Raw genomic sequence first — 24,520 nt, 5'->3', positions numbered from 1 at the left:
GCCTGCATAATGAAGCCCAAATTAGTTGTGTGCGATTGTAAGCGAATAGCACTGCTGTTTTCCATTTGTAAGTGATTGGTGGCTCACCGTTTTTGTTTTGAATACAAAATATCTTTGTTGCTTTGTATTATTACCAAGACTGGAATGTTTTAACTTGAGCTGTTCCCTATTGAAAGGTCGATAGTTAAAAAGAGCATGAGGTTCTGTTGGGCACACACGCTGCTACTTGAGTCTCAATTCTGGGAATCACCGGGCAGCGTGTCCACAGTCGTGGACCGAAGCCAAAGTGGGGAAACGAAACGGGGGCGACAACCTTTATCTCTTTATGGAGGGAGGATATACGTTCGCAATCAAGGGAGAGGCTTATTACATAATCGTGCGTCTGTAATAAGATTAAAGAGCTGTGGGTGCAGAAAAATGGCAGCCGTTGTTTGTTTTGCGAGTGGCCGTATGCACAAAAAAAAAATTTGAATCAAAATGAGGCACAATTAAGTTTTACAGTTTCCTGCATCGAACCGAAAGGTTTTGCAATGTTTTGTTTTGTTTTTCTGAGACGTTCATGTGGTTTGTCAGTCTGCTCTTACCTGCCCACGATTGATTGTTTCGCTACCCGACTTCCTGTCGCAGTCATTCAGAGCCACCGCATCTCTCACCGAGACTAAATACAAGCACAGGAGACACAATGCTGTCCCGTGTGTTAGTAAAGTTTTTGTCGTATAAAAACACAACAAATATCCCAAACACGTGAGGAAAAGGTGGGGCTGCTTTTCTTCAGATGGAACTGGAGCCTAAAACATGAACAGTTTAAAATACATAAAAACTGCACTTGCACAAAACCATCAGGTTTCTGGTAAAATGCCCAAAAATATCAGGAAAAGCCTACCAGAACCTGAAGGTTAATTTAGAGGCCTTTTAAATGCTGTAAAGTGTCTGCTGACTACCATTTTGAACATGGCTGGTTCATTCTAAACACAACCACATCCCCAGTTATGAGGGATTATTTCATTTGTTTGTTTCTATTTCCCCTCTTGAAAATATGTTTTGTTTTGTTTTTTTTTTTTTTAAACTCCAATTGAGTTGTACATGTTTTAGGTCATATTAAAGTTAAAAAAAAAAGGTTTAAAATGATTTATTTTGGTCTCATTTTAACATTTCACAAAAGTTGTTATTTGAACAGGGGTGTGTGGACTTCTTATATTTACTGTAAGCCCTCTCCCCACCAGGAAGCTGCACACATGTACACATGCCAATGATCATGTTCCGTACTAAGACATTTTTTTTATGATATGAGCACTTCATGACGTATACAATTTAATAAAAGCCACTAGGAATATACTAATGCTCAATTTTGTCAATCAAACAATATATTTGGTTTTTAGTCTGCAGTTATGTATTATAAAGGATTAAGGTTTGGTTGATTGGCACACCTACAGTAAAGGGGGTGTTAATTATTTAAAAACGGCGTAGCCTTGACAAAATCCATCCATCCATCCATTTTCTTTGCTGCTTATCCTCATGAGGGTCACGGGGAATGCTGGAGCCAGGAGGCGGGGTACACCCTGAACTGGTTGCCAGCCAATCACAGGACAAATAGAGACAAACAGCTGCACTCACAATCAAACCTAGGGACAATTTAGAGTGTCCAATTGATGTTGCATGATTTTGGGGATGTGGCAGGAAACCGGAGTGCCCGGAGAAAACCCACGCAGGCACGGGGGAGAACATGCAAACGCCACACAGGCTGGGCCGGGATCGAACCTTTACCAGCTGATCCAACTTGCCGCCTTGACAAAATCAGTAGTTTAAAAATATGCCATTAGAAATACATGATGACTGTTGCTCACCATATAACTTGAGAATATTTACGAATATTTATAAACCATTTATAATCACAAAGGATCCAATATTACTCAACCGATCGAGAGTGGGCGCTCGTGTTTATATTTTGATTTTGTCAAATGTGAAACCGCGTCTTGCACAACAGCCGTCATTGACGCCTTGGAGTCACTTTGCGCAATAAATGTCATGGGCTATTCTGGTTCCGCTTGGGCACCGAGCACGTTTTGTCTTGTTCTTCGTGAGAAGGTGCAACATTAAAAGAGGAAAACGTGTCAAGTGAAGGAAGAAGCGCTGCAAATAGAAACAGGGGCTAGGATACGAATTGGGGGAGATAACCAAGAGCGACACACGAGGCTGTGACGCACGCGCTGATGATGTCACATGATAACAATGAAAATTACATCAATGGAGGAATGGATGATTCATTCATGAGTGCAGCCGTTTGTCTCTATGTGCCCTGCGATTGGCTGGCACGCCCCGCGACCCTCGTGAGGATAAGCAGTGAAGAAATTGGATGGATATATATTTAGTAATTTACAGACCACTAAATATATTACGAAAAAGTCTTTTTTAAATGTGTGTGTATGCATTAAATAATGTATATTGCAATCCAAAATTCTCTGCTTGGGATGCCGCAAAAACTGTTTTGTTCTTAATTAAAAAACAAAAAAAAACAAGAGCGGAACAGGAGCCGAAGTCCCGCCTGACGTAATTGAGCGCAGCCAATCAGATGACAGTTGACTTGCAGCGCTGTGGCAGTGGGAGGAATATTTGCGCCGCAGTTTAAATAGCGCGGCGCAGCCTTGAGCAGAAAAAAAACCCGCACACACACACACACACACAAGCATGTAGCAGAGGGATGTTTGCGATCTTGAGGACTCCCGCGTAACGCATTTAAACGCCTCACTTCCAGGGAAAAGCTTGCCGGCCATGTAAGTAACATCACGCACGAGCGCACACTCGCTTGAATGAGGAGCAAATTGATATTTTGCACGTATTTTTTTGTTTGTTTGCCTGTGCAGCGCGCAGAGCCTCACCCAACGTGTAACACGTTTACATGCCTCCCACGCGACTTGTACTGTCTATTCTTACTCTTGAGGTCACGTGTGCGTTATCGTTGTTTTCAAGCACCCCGATAGCGAAAGAATACCATATTTCCGTTATTTTTGTCTGCTGACAGATGCTGTCGATGTATCGTTTGTTTGCTAAATTCTTTCACCCACCCAATCGTTTTCCATAATTTCCTCGAGTTATTGTACACGCTTGTTATCAAATTGCGCGGAGTGTCCAAAATAAGAAGGTTCCTGTGCTGAATGACCCCCACCGGTTGTTTATTACGTAATATATACGCGGTATGATTGGCTACCGTGGTCGTGCATGCGCGTGGGTGCGCGCGCGCGCGTGTCCCCGAGTGCACGTGGTCAGTGTTGACGATGACATCAGGAGTGCGACGTCCCTGAATGTGTGTAAACAAAGCACTTTGTTCACTCTGCATGGCAGGCTGGCCAATTTCACAGTGTTCCAACTCACAATTATGAGATATGTTTGTTATTGGGGCGATAGTTTGCAGTGGTGTCCACCTGTAGTAGTTTAATTAAACTACTCATCTTTTTAACCTCTCATCCTTTTCTTTACCCAAGTGGTCAGCTACATGCAGTCAAACTATTCTGTGATGGCGTCTGTCAAATGTCATGCTCGTTGTGTTCATTGTTAAACTGTTGCCATGGTGCAGTGAGTCAGCTCCGCCAAAATGTCAAAACATTCATGCTGCTGAGACAAAAAACAACAGGAAAATTACGAAAACTTAAGATCACGTGAGATAAGATATCATATCCCACATGAACTTTTATTAAGGACTTATGTCGTTAGTGTAGGTGGTGGGGTTCCAGTCTATTTGAGTCAAATTGTTGAAATTGTGAGACTTAAGCATGGTAATGCAGGAACTTTTTGAATGTCAGCTGTATTGAGTGATCTCATACACACCTCTTGATCCGTTTATTAATCATTTGAGGACTGGGCTGAACGGTTCTCGAAATATTTCCACCAAGTACCAGCTCGGAATTGAATAATCGCCAACGCTACTATGACTTTGCGACAACATTATTCGTGTGGTAGGCCCAAGTGTTCATCAAAAAACAAGACAAAGGTTGTATTGCTAAAAAGGGTTTGGCCTCACAGTTCTGAGGACCGGGGTTCAAATCCTAGTCCCACATGTGAGGAGTTTGCATGTTCTCCCCCGTGCCTGCGTGGCTTTTCTCCAGGCACTCGGATTTCCTCCCGCATCCCAAAACATGCAGTCCTGGCCACTGCCAAGAGGGGCGTGGCCAAGCCCACTGCTCTGGGCGGTGACACCTGTCACCGGTCACAGCTATTTTCACTTTCGGACTGTAATTAGACAGACATATAACTTGGAGCATTTGCCAGTTCATTGCCTTGCGTTAGTGAGTTGCATTTACTGCCTGTGGGACTCTCCGCTTCTTTGCATAAGTTAGAGTAACCCAAGTCACAGCGATTCTGTGCCCTTTTGTTTGACCTTGCTGTATGTCTTTTGGATCCCGCCGAGCCTAGCGTTTCTGTGCCTCTGCCTTGCCAGACTGGTACACCGTGTATGACCCAGTTTCTGGAATAAACCACATTGAACATTATGCCTCTGCCTCGAAGTACTGCATTTGGGTCCATCCCCGTACCAGAGGTTCTTTACAGACACTCTAAATTGCCCTTAGGTGTGATCGTGAGTGCGGCTGTTTGTCTCTTTGTGCCCTGCGATTGGGTGGCAACCAGTTCAGTGTGTACCCCGCCTCCTGCCCGTTGACAGTTGGCAAAGGCTCCAGCACTCCTGCGACCCTTGTGAGGATAAGTGGCTAAGAAAATAGATGGATGGATTTCAGTTCAGCGATTCTTATGCATACCTCAAGAGATAGCAGAGAGCCATAACGAACCACCACGGATGTTCGTACCACACTTCAACAAGTCTGAGCTGGACCTATCAATTTCCCTTGAATCCGAAATAGGATTATTTTTTTCCGGAAAATTCAACGCTTACAACTTTCTGTTCCAAAGTACACAGAACAAGGTCATAAACCACACATGCTTGGATGAGTTTGCAGTGGAAATAAAACTCGATGGAACGGCGATTGCGAGCCAGGTCGTTTGTCCGGTCGATCGTCGGTGACCTGTCGCAGATGTTCTTCTGGATGAATGGTCGCACGGACACGCTCCAGCACATTGGACAAAGACTTCCCAGAAGACTGGCCTCCACGGACTCCATATTTCTCTGGGCCATGTCATGATGGCAGTGAGACTAAAGCACGCAGTCATGCAGTTCTTGTCCAAAGTGACTTGCAGAACAGAAGGCCTCTTAAACCTCTCGGAATCATTTTGATTCTTGTTCAGTTGCCAAAAGGTGAAGCAACCTGGGTCTCATTCGTGTGTCCTTTTTTTTTTTTTTTTGTCCTCCTGTAACCCCTCAACCACAGTCGAGCTTTGCTTGTCAGTCTGGTGCATCTGTGCAGCATCATTCACCCAATTTATATATATATAATATATATTTTTTGCATTAAATCTCAGACAGCAAAAAGAACAATTTCAATGTCATGTCAACAAAAGAAAAACACTCCTTTTGCTCTCCTTGAGCCCCAAAACACAAAGACAAAAGTGCAAGACAGCGTGCAAAAATAAATGAATGAATAAATCATACATTAATTATGCACCTTCTGTACGTACGGCCTGGAAAGATGTGATCAATAATTCATATTTTGGAGCATGTCAACAAGCAGACCTGAACCCCCCACCCCGGAGACTTCATTTAACATCATTTCAGCAAGACATTCCCTCCCAAAATGAGAGCAAGAAGAAAGAAAGAAAGCAATTGAAGACAATTGTTGATATAATCCTCGGTTCATGGGGCAATGTAAATTAAAGGTCAAGTGTCATGCCCACAAACATTCTAAAATAGATATTGTCATGAAAAATACATATAACATTATTCACTTTTATGTCCATACGAAAAAATAAATATGAGCAGAGAGCGCGTCATCCATGCGCAAAGTTGCGGAAGTCTCATTCGGCATCCAAGTGGTAGCCATATTGCCTGCAACGTCTGTCCATTACGTCACACCGAGACATTCGCCATTGAAAACACGCTGTGCCACCGACTATGGGACGCAGAAGCTCTTTTCAAAGAACAGAACATCTCACAATCGAGTGATGTGACCAGGGCAATATTACCCTCTCGTTTTGAACCATATTTAGATGATATGCGGATCACTTCTAACTAACAACAGACTCCCAGACAGTATGTATGAGCCAGCTTGGCCGAAGCCATGCCTCGTCCGCCGACGGGTACATCAACACATTTAGCACCCCTGAATTACGTGCCTTTGTTCCTTTGTTACATTCTGAGACAATTACGTCACCCCCCTCACACTTTTTTTTTTTTTTTTTTTTTTTTTTTTTTTTTTTAGTAGCTGAATACAGACCTACCTGTCATTTGGAACCCTCGAAGCTCTCGTCCTTTGCACCCGTGCAATCCATTTATCACGACAAACAGGGTCTCTTATGAAGCTTATGAAGGGTAAATCCATCCTCCGAGTGTTTGAACAATATCCAGCTGTACAACGAGCCAGCATTTTGGCTAGCACAAAGGAACACTGAGCTACCTTCCCGCAGGTAAAACTAGTAGAAACATGCGAGACCGCTTGATTGGGCGTCTGCTACTAGCGTCACTTCCTGGTTCTTGTCGAAAACAAATCCCTAGAGAGGATTTTCATGGCGGGAGTGACAAAAAGCCATATACGTCAAAATCATGTTGTGCGGTGAAAAAAAAACGGATGGGTCCATTCCGGCTGCCTTTTTTCATTAATAACATACGAAAAATCATCCATTTCTTGAGAGTGGCATTTTAAGTTTGTGCATAAGTCGGAACGAGTTCAGAATCAGAATCAACTCGCCCAGCCTGAAGAAGCGGTGCATTGCTCTTATGAAAGTGTCAAACGTTGACTCGGTGTCTCTGTGTCCAGTTGTAGACCATGAATTATGTGGGCCAGCTGGCGGGCCAGGTCTTCGTGCAGGTCAAAGAACTGTACAGAGGCCTGAACCCCGCCACGCTGTCCGGCTGCATCGACGTGATCGTGGTGCGGAGGCCCAACGGCTCCCTGCACTGCTCGCCCTTCCACGTGCGCTTCGGCAAGATGGGCGTCCTGCGCTCGCGGGAGAAAGTGGTGAGACGAGCTCGGCGCTCCGTGGTTCGGGTTTTGCTCAATATTTTAGATGTGAGAGAAAGAAAATATCAGTTATTTTTCCGTACAGGTGGACATTGAGATCAATGGCGAGGCGGTGAGTTTGCACATGAAGCTGGGGGAAAACGGAGAAGCCTTCTTTGTTAAAGAAGCTGAAAATACGCTGGTGGGTGTCGATTGTTCCGTTCTTCAAAAGTAATGATAAGCGCACTCCTAATAACAATAGAAATGTTAAATACACTCTAAATTGCCCATAGGTGTAATTGTGAGCGCGACTGTTTGTTCCTATGTGCCCTCCAATTAGCTGGCAACCAGTTCAGGGTGTACCCCACCACCTGCCCGTTGACCGCTGGGATAGGCTCCAGAACTCCCCACGACCCTCGTGAGGAAAAGCAGCAAAAGAAAATGGATGGATCGATGTTAAATACGCTCTAAATTGCCCCTAGGTGTGATTGTGAGTGTGACTGTCTCTATGTGTCCTGCAGTTGGCGGGCTACCATTTCAGGGTGTACTCTGCCTCCTGCCCGTTGACAGCTGGGATAGGCTCCAGCACTCCCCACGACCCTCGTGAGGATAAGCAGCAAAAGGATGGATGTTAAATACTTTGTAAATGTCACATCGGTTCATTTCACTTGATTTTGACTTCATGTAATCACACTAACCCTAACAGGAGGTGGTTCCGGCCCACCTGGCGACGTCGCCCATCGTGTCGACGGGTGAGGAGCTGATGGACTCCCAGTTGAGCAGGAGCAGCGCACGTCACCACGACAGCGCGACGTGCGGCTCGCTTCCCGTCCACGGCGTCGGGCCGCAGCAGGGCGACGCGGGCGTGAGCAAGAAGAGGAGGAAGAGGAGGCGGAAGGCCCGGCCGGAGGGAGGAGGCGGGCGGAGGGACGAAAGCGGAGAGGAGTTTTCCGACGATGATAACATGTTCACTATTGACCTGAGCTCCGATGACGAGAGAGAAGAAGACGGCGGAAGGTGCGTTTAACATCGAGTTGCTGTGAATCCCCCACGCGCGTTTCGAGGAGAGATTGAAGGCATGTGTGAGGGTGCAAAGCCCAACTTGAGTTGCTGGCGGAGCTCCAGGAATCTGTCCCGTTCCCACAGCGCTCTCTCTTTCCTCGACATAAAGGGGCCGCGGCGTTGTCCCTGCTGCTGGCTTTCCACGCTTTTTTAGGAAGTCTCGCCACACAAATGGCATGGGAACATTCCTGAAACGCTTTGAGCTGACTGGACTCAGTGGAAATAAAAAAGTTTGGCTCAAAAAAAAAGCACGGGGGGGACACATTTCTATCACAGATTTTAATTTACTACATGAACAATGGCAGTAATTGACTGTTTGTGCAAATTGCACAGTTTCTTTTTAACGTGTGGGTGTTCAACTCACTCAACTACGGTGTGTTTGTGTTTTTTGGGGACCAGAACTCTATACAGTGATCAAGGATCGGCAGCCAACACACACACCAGCACAGAGTGGACACATCCACAGAGGTATGCTAACACGTGGCCACATGATAAATAAACATAGTGTACGTACATCTTTCAATCATTTTTTCTCTGTTGAAATGATTCCATCCATACAATATGATGAATCAGTATAGTAACCACCAAGCAACGCATTGGCTTCCACTGAGGTCGAGAGCCACAAAATATCTGACGTAGCTCCAGTCTTCAATTCACTACAAAATTCCCGTCACCTATTTTCCAGAATGTCGGTCAGTTTTCCGAGCAAAAGGCCCGTTTGTATCAAATGACAGCCAAAACGAGATTGCAGAGGTAGCTGAGGTCAATCCTTAAATCATTAATCGGTCGGTTTGTATTGCAGTCCCACTGCTGGTCAGGGTTTGCTTGGTGGGGGCTACGCAATGTCTCCCGTGTTGCTCTTCTCCCAATGATTAGTTCCTAAAATGATTCTGTCAATGTTCTCTTTGGCTCCCCCTCTTCATCTTATCTTCTCATAGTCACGTGATTAAAGAGACTCTCTCCATCCCGCCGTCCTGCGGTCTTTCCATCTCTTGCCCGCAGCAGACGTCTCACTTCTCCTCCCACCTTAGGTATCGCATTCACTTCCCGACACTTTGCGCTTACTAACTGCACCCGAACCAATCCAAATATTTCTGCAATGCAGTTCTAGCTGCTAAACAAATGTATCCACCTTTATTATTTAAGCATGTGACTTTCTCAGCAACCCAGACGACTCTTTGTCTTCGACGCCCAAGAGCGACTCCGAGCTGGCCAGTCGGGCTAAAGACAACCCAGAGATAATGTGGACCTGGGGCGAGCTGCCACAGGCTGCTCAGGTACTTACCCCCACACACCAAGATCTTCAAATATCTGCAAAACCTTTACAATAAGGATTTCCATACGGGACGATACATGTCTAATACAAACCTAATTCCAATCAAGTTGGGATGTTGTGTTAAACAAATAAAAACACAATACAATAATCTGCTACTTAAAACTCTACTATAAAAAATAAAAGCCATTTATCAGCAACACCGAGAAATGCCCATACCCAAGCTCATCTAAGATGGACTGTTGCAAAGTGGAAAAGTCTTCTGTGGTCCAAATGAGTCCACATACAAAATTGTTTTTGGAAATTGTGGACATCGTGTTCTCCAAAGCGGAAAATATGCACCCAGACTGTTATTGACGCAAAGTTCAAAATCCAGCATCTGTGATGGTATGGGGCTGTGTTAGTGCCAAAGGGCCTCGGTAACTTACATATCTGTGAAGGCACCATTAATACTGAGCGGTACATACAGGTTTGGAGAAACATATGCTGCCATCCAAGCAACGTCTTTTTTATGGACACCCATGCTTATTTCAGCAAGACGATGCTAAACCACATTATCCACGTGTTACAGCAGCGTGGCTTTGTAGTAAAAGAGTGCGGGTACTAGAGTGGCCTGCCTCTAGTCCAGACCTGTCTCCCATTGAATATGTGCGGCACAATTTGAAGCGTAAAATCCGACAAGGGTGACCCCGGACTGTTGAACATCTGAAGCTGTATCTCATGCAAGAATGGGAAAGAATCCCACCTACAAAGTTTCAACAATTTATGTCCTCACTTCCCAAACATTTATTGACATTTGTAAAAATAAACGTTGATGTAAGGCAGTGGTAAACATGATCCTGTGCCAGCTTTTTTATTTAACACAGTGTTCCAACTTCATTAGGGTTGGTTTTTATGTCAGACGGAAAAGATTGTTTGAAGCTGTTAAAGATTGCATTAAATTAAATGAAGATTATCTGGACAAAAGCATCGGGACAGTCGGCCACTATAATATATCTTCCATTCTTTTGTTCTTTCTTTATCTTCATACTTTCTTAAAGATTTCAGGGTATGTCTGTATTGGTTCACTTCTAACTTTTATGAGTCAAGTCAAGTTCTTCCTCACCAAATCTGCTTTTATGGACCATGCTGTGTATACATAGACACAGACAGTCATGACAGAAAAGTGCCTTCCCCAAATAGTTTTGAAATTAAAATTGGTGGGCAACAAAGCCTAGCCGTTGTTTGAATCTATATTTTATTTCAGTCCTCGGTGTGTCTCCTTTGTTCACATGGTGTAGTCATGAAAACCTTTCTGAACCCATCCTCTCATCTTCTAGCCATCCTTCCTGACCTCCCATCAGAAGCAGGACTGTACCACAGCAGTCTCCATCCCGGTGTCCTCCAGCACTCACTTCAGGAGCATCAGTGTCGCCGGACCCCCGTCCCGACCCCTTTATACCTCTGACACTCGAGGAAAGCAGCTCAACAGTGTAGCTGGGGAAAAGATTGCAGAAGAGCACGGTAAGACTGGGAAACAGTATTCACGTTCTTCACCTCGTCACCTTTTTGCAGCTGATCCTCACCATTCATCCATCCATCCATGCTCTAGAGCACACATACTCATTACCCTGCAAATTAGATTAATTTTCAAGAGTTGTATCATTTGGAAATCAAGCCATAACAGTGTTCCAATGCACCACAAATCCCCACATCAGCTCCTTTTGAGCATTATGGTCTGTGTTTGCGGAGTTGCAGCATACTTGCGGGAACCAAGGTGATTTCATGCTCTCCAGTGTGATCTCTGTTCTTTCCCGTAGGAAGAGCGGTGGAGAGCGTGGGTGCGTCCTGTGCAGAGACGGAGAGTTTAACGGCTTGTTCGGCAGCTCCCGGCATCATCCCTGATCATCTGGAGGAAGGCAGGAACAGCGGAAGTCCGGTGAGGAGAACGGATTCACCTTCCAAGAGGAAAGGTATGAGCATTCTGAATAATAACAATAATAATTGAGCAATCAGCCAGACCCCAAGATGTCTGATTGTTTATCTTGTGTCACGCAAGAGAAAAGAAGCCAACATCTTGGTGCTGATGGTGTTTACCTGGATGATATTACAGAGCTGGAGCCTGAAGTAGCGGCTCTGTATTTCCCAAAAAGGTAAAAACATTACAATATACACACGCACACTGGACACTTTATTAGCTACACTTGCACAATTTCCTGAGATGAACTACTGTAGATTGGATGCAGCTCTTGTATCGGCGTTCTTTGGTGACCCCTACTACTTCTGCAGCGACGGGGGCAGCAGTTCGATGAAGGCGGACTCGGACATGATGATGACGGGCGTGCGGAGCGCAAATCAGTCCCCGCAGTCGGTGGGCAGCTGCGGGGTGGACAGCGGGGTGGACAGTCTCCTGGACCACTTGGGAGACCTCCCCCACATCGCCATCTCGCTCTGCGGCGGGCTGTCAGACAACAAGGAGATCACGCGAGGTACGGCCAAGGTTCGGCTCATGCTGAAACATTTGCACCACAATGGGATGCGCTGCAGTCTAGATCAAGGGTGTCAAACAAATTTTTGTCGCGGGCCACATTGTTGTTACGGTTTTACGGTTACGGTTGTTATGACTGTGAAACCATAAAAATCTTAAACTGCCTCATCTTATTCACGTCAATTTATGAACTAGCTTTGGAATCAGAAATCTAGGTTAATGGGTGTTTCAAGAATTTTTTTGTGTTTTGTGACACAAAAATGCATGTAATATCGTAACGTTATCATTTATTATATGTGACAATTAGAAACTTTGGTACAGATTTTCACAAGAATCATTGAAGTTGACACTAGATTTGCCTTTTCGGGCCTCATAAAATCATGTGGTGGGCCGGATCTGGCCCTCGGTCCTTGAGCTTGACACCTCTGGTCTAGACGAAGAATTTGACTTAGTTTTCTTCATTGACGATGTGGAAATAATCAATTAATAGTGGGATGGGAGAATATTTTCTCTGAATGTTCTGAACTCCTGTTTAATGCTCATGTCATCAATCAGAATAATCGTGTTTAATGTTAAGTGTTTAATTAACGTGCCCCCAAAATGCTTTGTCATTGTGAGCAGATGCGACCAGAAGGTAGTAAAGATTGATCTTTCAATGAGACAGACTCACGGCATATGTAAAGGAAGCTCCTCACTTCACTTATAAAGTTTATTTAGTTTTTAATCGGCACCAGGACGCCAGAACACAGCAGCAAATCGTTAGTTCCCATTAGACAGAGAGCCTGTGTAAATATACGTAGTTCCTGTCCTCTCTTCAATGTACAATGGCGCCTTGAGATACAACTTGAGTGACATCACTTGCATTCGGCCATTTTTTTCCTCTTGCTTTGACTTGCGAGTGCACATTGGAGACACTTAACGCTGTGTGAATTGAAGTGTCAATTTTCGTGATTGACACTAGATTTGGATTCGCAGGCCACATAAAATCATCGGGGCTTGAATTTGACTGCTCTAGTACCTAGTGACAGTCCCTGGTAATGCTAATGCTAACACATAATGGGAAATGCATTTGCTTTTCACAGAACACTTCCAGGAGAAGGCCGTGTCCTACCAGCAGTTCTCCGAAAATCCTTCCCTTATCGACGATCCCAACCTGGTGGTGAAGATCGGTAACAAGTATGTTAACACACATGTACTTGAATCTGCTGCGCGGTAAAAGTAATAATGCATTATGCTACAGCCATGCTCATTAACCCAGTGGTCAATTTATTAGATATGCCTGCACAAGCATGACTTCCAACCCTTTTATTGGATCACATTAGTCTGGTATGCAGGTGTGCCTAATTTTGTGGCCAGTGAGTGACAATTTTTTTTTTTTTTTTGTATAGGTACTACAATTGGAGTACAGCGGCTCCAGTCATGTTGGCCATGCAGGTCTACCAGAAGCCTTTACCACAGGTAGGACCGATCTTGATCTGTTTTTTTTTTTTTTTTGTGTGTGTGCCCAAGGCAGAAGGCGGCCGTGTAGTTAGTCTTCCAAGCGATGTACATTCGAAACATTTCACACACACAACAATAATGAACATGAATGCTCGGCGACAAGTTGTTGAATGGCACATGTTGAAGCATGGATGGAGACGTTTCAGACTGGCCGGAAGTTTACAAAAAGAAGACTTTTCAGCACCGGGAGCACTCAGACCATTGCACCGGACTGGTAAAAGTCACTTCCTCGGCACATATATTCCACTGGTCTCACTCTTACCTTTTCCGCACAAGTGCCCTCTTGCGGCCGTTAGAAGAAGAGAAAAAATGCACAAATTAGCCGCAGCACCGCATGAACCGCAGGGTTGAAAGCGTGTGATAAATGTCGTGGCTTGTAGGCCGGAAATTACGGTGGTTTTGGTCACTCATTTTCACTTTGGTGTGTACGTCTTATTTAAATTGAACTGAATAATGAATGTGTGTGTTTTGAATACACGCTGCCTTTACACCTGAGTGAAATGTAGCTTTATATGAGCATCCTAACACTTTAATAATGTGATGTTTTTGTCCCCCTTCCAACTTGTTCTCCCTTTTATTTACTCACGTTCTGTCTTCCACCGTCCATCCCAAGTTTTGGTGTTTCAGTTATTTCTTTTCCGCTTTCGGCCTCTTCTCATACTGCCTTCCTGGTTTATTTGGGCCCAGACCTCATGAGCCTGTGCGATGTTTTCTTTTATTTCTTTTTTTTTTTTTTTTTTTTTGCCAGCATGGTTGATGAGAGCATGCGATTGTCTGTGGCATCCCGCCTCTGCATGCATCTGAGTTGCTCAGCTAACGACAGGACATAGCGGCTTGCTTTACTTTATGGGGATATTTTGTAGGTCCATCGTGTTCTCAGCTTGTCAGTCTTGAGTTTCCAGTGAGTTTTTGCGTGGTATGTGCATGGTTTTGTCCAGGCATCCGTGGAGAACATCATGAAGGACAAGATGCCCAAGAAGGGAGGACGATGGTGGTTCTCCTGGAGGAGGAGAAACAGCGACTCCAAATCGGTGAGTGGACAGATGAAAATATTTGACACGTTATCCACAACACGGAGCCAATCGATTCCGTCTTTGTCCTTCAGGAGTCAGCAACCGAGGCCACAGGAGACAGAGAGGAGAGTTCCAGGTGAAATGTGCGCTATTCTGTTTCGCAGCTTTCACTCCTGGTCATCAAATTAAATGATTTGTTGCTTTGACAGAATGAAAGATGAGTCGTCCTCGAGCGACGAGGACCACAGACCCGCTTTAGTGTCCGGAACACGCCAGTCGGAGGCCGTCCTAGCGTCTGCTAGCGTTTGCTACAAGACTCTTCGGCTCACCTCAGAGCAGCTGGTAAGTTTTCTTAGCTCGTGTACATTTTTGTTTTACATTCACTAGTTAGCGTAGGCGGCACGGTGACTCAGCTGGTAAAGCGTTGGCCTCACAGTTCTGAGGTCCCGGGTTCAATCCCGGACCAGCCTGTGTGCAGTTTGCATGTTTTCCCCGTGCCTTTGTGGGTTTTCTCCGGTCACTCCGGTTTCCTCCCACATCCCAAAAACATGCAACATTAATTGGACACTCTAAATTGTCCCTAAGTATAATTATGAGTGCCTGTTGTCTGTCTCCATGTGCGCTGCGATTGGCTGGCAACCAGTTCAGGGTGTACAGCGCTTCCTGCCCGTTGATGGCTGGGATAGGCTCCAGTACTCCTCGTGACCCTCATGAGGATAAGTGGCAAAGAAAATGGATGGATGGATAGTTAGCGCAGCACGATGGAGTTGTGGTTAGCACGTCTGCCTCACAGTTCGGAGGAATCCGGTTTGAATCCGGCCTCCACTGTGTGGAGTTTGCATGTTCCCCTCTTACTTGTGTGGGTTTTTTCTCCAGGTTGTCATGTTTCCACCCACATGTCAAAAACATGCATGGTAGGTCAATTGAAGACTCTAAATTGCCCGTCGGTGTGAATGTTTGTATATATCCATCCATCCATCCATCCATTTTCTTCATTTCCGCATATCCTCACAAGGGTCACAGGGAGTGCTGGAGCCTAGCCCAGCTGTCAACGGGCAGGAGGCGGGGTACCCCCTGAACTGGTTGGGGGACAGTCCCAGGGGACATGAAGACAGACAACAGTTGCACTCACAATCACACCTCGGGGCAATTTAGAGGGCCCAATTAATGTTGCATGTTTTTGGGATGTGGGAGGAAACCGGAGTGCCCGGAGAAAACCCACACAGGCACGGGGAGAACATGCAAACTTCACACGGGTGGGGCCAGGATCGAACCTGAGTCCTCAGAACTGTGAGGCCAACGGTTTTACCAGCTGAATCACTGTTCCGCCCATATTTAATAAATATAAATAAAATATCGCATGATTTTGCTGGAAAGGTGAGCCTGCAGCTGAAGGACGGTCCGAACGAGGTGGTGTTCAGCGTGACCACACAGTATCAGGGCACGTGCCGTTGCCACGGCACCATCTACCTGTGGAACTGGGACGACAAACTGGTCATCTCCGATATCGACGGGACCATCACCAGGTCAGTACTGCACGCCGCAGTACTTCAAATGCAGGCTTTCCCTCCACTAGATGGCAACGTGACTTCTAAAACTACAGGTCAGACACGCTGGGCCACATCCTGCCCACGCTGGGTAAAGACTGGACCCACCAAGGCATCGCGAGACTCTACCACAAAGTCAGCCAGTGAGTGTTAGTTCAGAACCGTTACCCATTCCGAGCCTCCGCCATATTTACAGCACAAGTGTGTTTCAGGAATGGATATAAATTCATGTACTGCTCGGCGAGGGCCATCGGGATGGCGGACATGACCCGAGGTTACCTGCACTGGGTCAACGAGAGGGGCACGATGCTGCCCATGGGCCCGGTGATGCTCAGCCCCAGCAGCCTGTTTTCTGCACTGCACAGGTCGGTCGCACTCGGTGCACGCTGGTCACAATATTAGGCTGGGTCGAAAATTCTGTCTTTAGATATCGATTGGTTCAACGTCATTGAAAAGATTTTTTACAGCATTATTTAAACTTTTTAGGGAGGTGATTGAGAAGAAACCCGAGAAGTTTAAGATTGAGTGTCTCACGGACATCAAGCAACTTTTCTATCCCAACACCGAACCTTTTTATGCTGCTTTTGGCAACAGAGCAACAGTGAGATCACAAACGCACGCGATAAAGCATTTTTTTAAGGTGTTCCGTTACGGCAATGGGTGTACGTGCATGATTTCAGGACGTGTATTCCTACAAGGAGGTGGGCGTTCCCCTCAACAGGATCTTCACCGTCAATCCAAAGGGAGAGCTGGTACAGGAACACGCCAAAACTAACATCTCTTCGTAAGTTATTTTTCCGCTTCCGGTCAACTCAACGGCAACACGCTTTATCTCTTAAACGTCTCTGTCGACGCCGACTCTTCCAGTTACGGGCGCCTGTGTGAGATGGTGGACCACGTCTTTCCCGTCCTACTCCAAGAGGAAGGAGATGACTTTCCCCGTGCGGACACTTTTAGCCAGTGCGACTACTGGCGCGAGCGGCATCCTGACGGCGGGGAAGAGGAAGGAGAGCGAGACTCGCGGCTTCTGGAGAGCAGCTGAGGACGCTTTAAGTAAATCTGATGCAAGTCAGGAGGAGGCTTAAACCAAACCCACACCCAGAATGTGTTTTAACACTGTGCCGTTACTCAGTAGCAATCGTACAAGCTCACAATACAAGTCTTTAAAATGTGAAGATGTAAGGAAAAAACTGCAGGATACCTCAAAAGTTGCACAACATGAACAAATAACGGAGAATGACAATATCATGACTCATTTTGTACAATGACTTGTTTGCTGCCTCGCAAACACACAGAAAAGCACAGCTATTATTTGTTCAACATTACTGACAAAACGTAATATCTTGAGCACTTATCAGATCATTAAAGAGAAACCCTCCATTCAAATGCAGCGATATTGTACCTCTAGACTGCATAACACCAGTGTTACTGTATAATGACAAGCATGTAGATCCCAACTATGACATCAGGAAAAAAAAAATGAAAATGAAAAAATAAACAATTTGGAGCTACAGTACACTAGCGAGAGGCCATATAGGCTAAATATAGAGCCCATTGAAATGCCTTTTATAAAGTAATTCAAGCATGATTACTATCATTAATAATATCAATATTATTGATGATAGTTTGTCAAAATTACACTATTTTTATATACGATTACGTGTATGTTTTATTGGTGCATAATATAATTCATTTGCATTATTTTGTTTTGTTTATTTGAATGTGTCGCGTCTTTGTTTTAGTAGAAATGTATTCGATGTACATTATGTAAAGTTAATAGATTATCATGAATAGTAGTACAGTGAATACTCAGTTCTCGAGCGTCTCCGTTCTCGAACAAATCGGTTTTCAAACGAAAATTTCGCAATATTTTTTTTGCTTCCGTTTTCGAATGAAAATCGGTACTCGAACGCCCAGGACAAAACTCGGAAATAACACAACGTGCGCGGCCCCACCAGCTGACCCACGACGCCCGTTGTTATTGTGTATAACGCAGACGTGTCCCAGTAGCTACATTTGTAATGGGAAATATCTATTCGGTTTCTGAACAAATCGCTTCTCGAAGCATCTTCTTGAACGGATTGTGGTCGAGAACCCAGGTTTTACTGTAGTATCAGTATTTTTGTTCCCCCATTTAAAGTCTATGTAAAGAGAAAATACATCTCTTCTAAATTGGACACACCACAGAGATGAGTGTTGTTAACAATCAGGCCAAATTTGAATGATTACAAAAATTAACAAGTATATAAAATGAGGTTTCAAAATTGGGAAAAAAAAGTCTTCCGCTCTGCTCGCAGGTGTTGTGCGGGTGTCAGCTAAATGCACTGAAACCAAACCGCTGATCCGTCAACAGTTAATCAAACACCACTATTGCGAGCTGGTTACTTCAGATCAGAAAAACAGTGTAACCCTATATCTAGTCTATTGAATAGCACATAGTTCTCTGTCCCTGCGTAATTTCAGGATTTATCTTCAAACATGTTCCGAAACAAATCTTTGAATTCACTTCACAGTGTCTTTAATTACACGAGATTTCTATTATGATTGTGATTATTGTGACGTTGTCTCATTAGATTGTCAAGTTGTACTTACTCAAATGTCAAACCTCAACCTAAACAACAAAGTCAGCTTCCACGCGTCGCCTCACTCCGTTCGCGCGGGCCGATAAACAAATGCGGTCACATGACCGCGCTACTGTGAAATCGTGACAGTTGTACACGCGGGACAATGCAACTGATGACACGGAGTAACGTGCACGTGCGTACACTCTATTGTTATCAATGCTATCAATGCAACTTTTTATGTGAAAATACAGTTTTGTTTTGTGTGCGATGCACGAATGTTCATTCGCACCCGACTGGCGCGGCCACTGTAAATAAGAACTCATGCTTTGTATAAATGATATTGCTAATGATTGGTTCTCACTAAAGTAATAGAAGTAGTGGGAAATACAGTATAGTACTTTGGGCAGGCCATTGTTGTAAGTGCTGCAACAACTAGTATGCAGCCATTTAGTGCTTGTTTAATTTGAGTAGAATGCAAATTGAATGTTTCTGAACAAACTCAATGGGTGGACTCACCTATGTTCATGTTTTTAGTATTATAGTCACATTCATAAAGTTGAATTTAATACGTGTATGTGGACGTGTGTGCCATTTTTGTGGTAACGCCGCCATGCATTATCGTAATATAATAACACCGTCATTGACATGTCACCTCGTTTCTGTTCGGAAGTGTGTTTTTTTTCTCATCGTTATTATGATTAAGTGCGAGTGATTACGGAAAAGTATTTATAACATTAAATGCAATCCACTTCTCGAGATTTGTATTGATGATTTAATTCTTTCTGTGAAAGATTTAATAAAATGATTGACAAGCTGAGTCGTGTTTTCTGATTTTTGGGGGGTGGAACAGGCTCAAAAAGGCATATTGGGAGAGGATGAGAATATACAGGAGAGGGATTGACACATGAGTGTCAGTGCATTATATGAAAGTGTACGTTCAGATTTGTGTGTATGTATTTGAACTAAAATCAGGGAATGCCCCCGCCAAAAAAAGCATTTTCAGAAATTGCAGAATTCACTACGACACGTCAGACTTTGAAGGAGAAAACTTGACTGTATTATTTTTCTTTCTCTGTCTGTATTTTAATTTATATATATTTATATATTATATTCCTTCCATGACACACAAACACACACACACACACTGCTTCTAATGTGAATGTAGAGGGGTACACGTGACTACAAAAAAGGAAGAGGAAGACTTGTGTGCAGTTCTGGAAAAGGTTTGCCCCTTCTTTTTTCGCCTATCCCAGCTGTCAACGGGCAGGAGGCGGGGTACACCCTGAACTGGTTGCCAGCCAATCGCAGGCCACATGGAGACAAACAACAGTTGCACTCACAACCACCGCTTGGGGCAATTTAGAATGCCCAATTAATGTTGCATGTTTTGTGAGGAAACCGGAGTGTCCCACCCACGCAGGCACGGGGAGTACATGCAAACTCCACACAGGCGGGTCCGGGATTGAACCCGGGACCTCAGAACTGTGAGGCCAAAGCTTTTCAGCTGCTCCATCGTCCCACCCTTATTTTTCTAAATGTGTTTTGTTTGGATTGTTTTTTGTGGATACTCGGGAACGTTTTCCAACTTATCAAGTGTGTTCCATAAAAAACGTACAAATACTTCTGTGATGTTGACAATTGTGCAAATACGCAAGCGAATAAAAAAAAAAAAGGCATTCAGTTGTCCAAAATAAAACCAGACAGAAAAATTCCTCAAACGACCTACAGGCTGCATTCTACCACTCACGCTTTAGTGTTGACAAAATGTCTGGTCCATCTATTGAGGATGTCCATCGTTATCAAACCGATACAAGCGTCCTCTTCGCGCTACATTAACCCAAGGATGTGGAAGTCTTCGTAAAGTTGCTTGGGAGATCTCTACAATGCTGGTGAACACGCATGTGCTCGGTCACGCGGTACTGGCGGGAAAAGGTCATGTGGCATCGGGGGCAGGCGAAGGGCCTGACCCCCAGGTGAGAGCGCATGTGTCTGTTCAAGGTGCCGCGCTGGCTGAAGGAGCGTGTGCAGAGGGAACACTGGAACGGATGGCGAGCGGGCCGCAGCGTGCCGGCCGTGGACGTCGACGCTTGAACGGAGTCGTACACGGGGGGAGCTGTGCGGGCTTCTTTGCACGCCGCATGTTGTTCTCGCAGCGCTAAATGTCTGCTAGCCTCATTACACGAAGACCCGGTGTCGTCCTCGTTTGTGCGACTGTGGCCAATCGTGGATGCTCTGTCTTGTTCCAACATCACAGGAAGAACTTGACTAGATGTTTGGTTTGCAGGTTCACCAACGTCCTCGTCATCACCGGACCGCTCTGACGAACTGGATTGGAGATGATGAACGACTGCGCGTTGCGTGCGATAACGAAGGCATCCTCGGTAAAATGACTCCTCAAGATGAAACATGTTGTCGTCACTAACCTGTGGTTGTGTGGTTTTAATGTTCTCACTAGTGGTGAGCAGCTCGGATTCCAACTTTTTAGAGTCCTCCCGCTGTGTCCTTATCTCGCCAAGTCCACAGATGGCTTCCAGTTGGATCTTCATGCAGTGATCCTCTCTTAGGCTCATATCTTGACTGTAGTTTCCTGAATAGGAGCCCTCCACAAGCGGTATCTCACGTGAGTCATCGATACAATGCTTGTTCCTGTACTGGTGATCCTCATCCACTTGGAGGCTGGATGGCATCGTTGCGGCGCTGCTGCTGTGACGAATGACCGGTACTGGCCCGCAGCACTGAGTGGAGGAAGTGAATGATAAGGGAGAACCCTGGTCCACATGGGTTGTAAAAGGGAGGACATGTTTTTTGTCTCCTCTTGTTTGTGTCCTCCTCTCTCTATCTACATTCGACAGCTCGTCGGTGAATGTTACACTATGATCCAAATACAGAGGCATATGATTCGCGCTAGTCCTGAAAGGTTCTGTTGATGCGTCATTCATTTCCATTGGGGGAGCACTCATTAGAACCTCCCGCAGGTGCTCCATCTCCAAGAGGCGAGCAGCGGCAAGAAGATCACGGTGCTGTTGCCAACTCCGAGCGGGAGGCGGAACTCCGGTGTAAATGAAGTCCAGCACGAGTTCCAGGACAGAGTCGGCCAGACACGGATCCTGTAGATCTACCAGGGACCCAGTAGAGGAGAGGATAGTGGCCAGAACTGGACTTGCAGCAGCCAGAACACACCTAATGGGGATGTGGAAAAAGGCAATGGGAGGAGGTAACGGAAAACAATGATCTAGACGCTTCAGTAGTTTCCCACTGATGCCGCTGTATTGAGTACTTAAAGCATATTAGTAGTCTTGGTTCTGGATCATTCACCCCACTGCGTGTAGATAAATGAGGCCCTTTTTTGTAAATCTGGTTTAAATTTGGCGCAGTGACTAGTGGAGTCGATCAGCGGAGCCAAAAGTGTGCTGATGTGGGTGTACTGAAAACGGGTCTCTTTCACTGTCAATCAAAGCGGCTCCGCTCATTCCCTTTAAATATGCTGCACTGACAGTCTTGTGGGAAACATCTGTGTGTGGATGAGGACGATGAGGTAATTACGGTGCGCTCTTGGCCCGTGTGGCGTCAGACAACCTGACCAAGTAGGTTACCTTCCATCATCTATCCATTTTCTTTGGCGCTTATCCTCACGAGGGTCACAGAGAGTGCCGGAACCTATCTGAGCTGTCAACGGGCAGGAGGCAGGGTACACCCTGAACTGGTTGCCAGCCAATCGCAGGGCACATCGAAACAAACAGTTGCACTCACAATCACACATTGGGGCAATTTAGAGTGTCCAATTAATGTTGCATGTTTTTAGGATGTGGGAGGAAATTGGAGTGCCTGGAGAAAAAAAATCTCATATTGGACACACCCTCATTGCACAGGTAGCTTGTTCTGGACCGTTCTGCTCAAGAGACCTGACTGTGTATTAGTAGCAGTAGAACTTACTTGTGTGCTGGATAGAGCTGAGCTGGGTCAAGTTTCTGTCTGAGCACACAGTCACACAAGTGAGCTTGCTCTCGTTGGTGGTTCAGCCTCGCCAGTAGTGACGCTGCATGGCGACCTGCGTCCTTCAAACAACAAGGTGAGAATACATTGAGTGTGAGGGTGGTTTAAGATATTCAATTTGGTGCCCACATTCCATTGTAACCAAATGAGTTTCCCTTTCACTGGAACACGTAGGAGGGAGCACGTAACTGATTCCAGCCATCTTCCTCTGCTGCCTGTGCACTTTAAAGTTGATTTGAAGATGTTTCCCCCCTGGTCTGCCTCGCTGAGGTGCTTCTGGACGTGCTGTTGTCGACGTAAAAGCTCAACTTTTTCTGTTGCTGGTCACTCTAAAATAACCTCCCGCTCATTCTTGGACTTCCAACTCAGCATGAGAGTGCAGTTGGTAAAGTGTTTAAATGTGTTTTTAATGTAATTAATTTTTTATATTTCCATCAAACCGCCGTACCCGACGCAATCAACGCTATTGCAAATCCGTTCGGGCTGGTGTCACAAGTTCAACAACTATCAGCATCGACTCGAAAACATCGTCAATAAATCCCCATTGTGTGACGTCGCCCCCCCACGATACGCATCATCTCTTCTACTGTGTTCAAAAACCGACCACGCCGACGGTGGAACACCTGTGGAGCACCCCGGCCGATGTGGCTCACTTTCTCGACCTTGATACGGAATAACGACCGTCGTACTTGGCTACAACAACAACAGTATAAACAGACAAGCCCACCCGTGTACGCTACTGCCCTTAACGTCACTTCCTGCTTCTTCTCCAAAACAAATCCCTCGAGAGGATTTTCATGGCGGGAGTTACAAAAAGCCACACATGTCAAAATCATGTTGTGTGGTGGAAAAAATGGAATCATCCATTTCATGACACTTGACCTTCAAAAAGCTCTAGAAAAATATTGAGATGAATTGTATGTTTGTATATCCAAGTGCCATTATACATAAGTGGATTTAAACAGTGGCATGTTTGTGTTGACGTGACGTTGAACGGAACCAATCGCGTTCCGTCTGAAAACAGCCACATCCCAGAGAGGGTGTGTACATTTGTGCAACCATATTATTTCAGTGTCCCTCCCAAAGGCATAAAAAAAAAAAAAAATCAGTTAAAAGCTAAAGGTTCTAGGTCTCACTAATTGTGATAAAACGTCTGAAATATCTCTACAAAATATGTATCTTTTATCCCACAAAAAGATTTCATTTGAACAGGGCTGGGAAAACTCGTTTTATTCGGTGTGTACTCACCTGCCCCAACATTAAGTACTGTATGGTACAGCTATATCATTATCATACAGTCCAGTTCTATAACACTACACACTACTCTTTGTAAAGACTGAATTCTTTGCTAAAAATGACCAACAAATGTTTTTAGACAGTACATTAATTCATAGATGTGCGATGTTGGGGATAACTCTATGACCTTATTGTGTCACATCACACACTACGCCCGCAGCCCCACACAAATTAGAACAGCAAATAAATAAGATTTCCCTTACCTCCATGTCGTCGTGGGAAAAGGAGATTCCTATCCCTGTGCGTACACACTGGGAGCTGAACGGAGCGAAGAGAAGAACCATGGTGGAGGATATATAGTCAGTGTAGTAACTACGCACATGCTCTGCTTTGGAAAACGATCACACGCTTTTCATGCTGCGGCCTTGGTGTGACGCGGAGGAACAGGTGCTTATAGGGAGAGCTGGCCTCTGACGTGACCGTTTTCATGGCCCAGTATGGAAGGGGAGGCCGCAAAGGCCGGGCCACGGGGAACCAACCACGCGGCTCAAAGTCGTGGCTTCATGTTACGCACATCGACTTTATGGCGTATCCTGCAGAAGAACTGAGAGGGATGAACTAACAATATACCAACCACTGTTTGTGTACAACAATTGTATAAACTAACGTGGTTACACCATTATACACTTTAAACTTGTCCTGTTTATGTCCATCGCCACACAAAATGGTGGCTCCGTATGCCTTTTGTGCTTGAACAGTTTTAGTACAAATACTCCCTCTGCTTATTTCGCAATGAATTTGATTATTCTTATTGATTCTACAGTT

At 45.1% G+C, this 24,520-nt stretch overlaps 1 protein-coding gene and 1 pseudogene across 3 annotated transcripts; one reads left to right on the top strand and one right to left on the bottom strand.

Annotated features, from left to right (window-relative positions):
- Positions 1 to 2,639: 2,639 nt before the first annotated feature.
- lpin1a (lipin 1a) lies at positions 2,640 to 19,281 on the top strand. 3 transcript variants are annotated; one of them, XM_061814508.1, is made up of 22 exons: positions 2,640 to 2,771; positions 6,858 to 7,058; positions 7,147 to 7,242; positions 7,747 to 8,057; positions 8,502 to 8,570; positions 9,041 to 9,133; positions 9,265 to 9,379; positions 10,695 to 10,878; positions 11,175 to 11,327; positions 11,468 to 11,507; positions 11,644 to 11,843; positions 12,925 to 13,018; positions 13,231 to 13,300; positions 14,281 to 14,373; positions 14,448 to 14,491; positions 14,565 to 14,697; positions 15,733 to 15,881; positions 15,959 to 16,045; positions 16,115 to 16,267; positions 16,389 to 16,503; positions 16,583 to 16,686; positions 16,770 to 19,281. In XM_061814508.1, the coding sequence occupies exons 2-22, from the start codon at positions 6,867 to 6,869 to the stop codon at positions 16,942 to 16,944; spliced, it is 2,670 nt and encodes an 889-aa protein (XP_061670492.1). In that variant the 5' UTR covers positions 2,640 to 2,771; positions 6,858 to 6,866; the 3' UTR covers positions 16,945 to 19,281. The 3 variants fall into 3 exon arrangements, with proteins under 3 accessions (XP_061670492.1, XP_061670491.1, XP_061670493.1); XM_061814507.1 differs by having other exon boundaries at positions 11,414 to 11,507; XM_061814509.1 differs by lacking the exon at positions 9,041 to 9,133 and having other exon boundaries at positions 11,414 to 11,507.
- Positions 19,282 to 20,169: 888 nt separating this feature from the next.
- LOC133497474 (zinc finger and BTB domain-containing protein 37-like) lies at positions 20,170 to 24,077 on the bottom strand (annotated as a pseudogene).
- Between the last annotated feature and the right edge of the window lie 443 nt (positions 24,078 to 24,520).

This window comes from Syngnathoides biaculeatus, chromosome 3 (assembly GCF_019802595.1).
Source record: "Syngnathoides biaculeatus isolate LvHL_M chromosome 3, ASM1980259v1, whole genome shotgun sequence".
Lineage (NCBI taxonomy): Eukaryota > Metazoa > Chordata > Actinopteri > Syngnathiformes > Syngnathidae > Syngnathoides > Syngnathoides biaculeatus.
Note: the sequence above shows the minus strand (reverse complement) of the source record. Positions and strands in the feature narration are given on the sequence as shown.

Bases quoted from the DNA above. Each gene is read 5' to 3' on its own strand.
- lpin1a (XM_061814507.1), top strand. From the start codon at position 6,867: ATGAATTATGTGGGCCAGCTGGCGGGCCAGGTCTTCGTGCAGGTCAAA. The intron at 10,879-11,174 runs GTAAGACTGGGA...TCTTTCCCGTAG, and splicing joins AAAGATTGCAGAAGAGCACG to GAAGAGCGGTGGAGAGCGTG. The intron at 11,844-12,924 runs GTACGGCCAAGG...TGCTTTTCACAG, and splicing joins CAACAAGGAGATCACGCGAG to AACACTTCCAGGAGAAGGCC.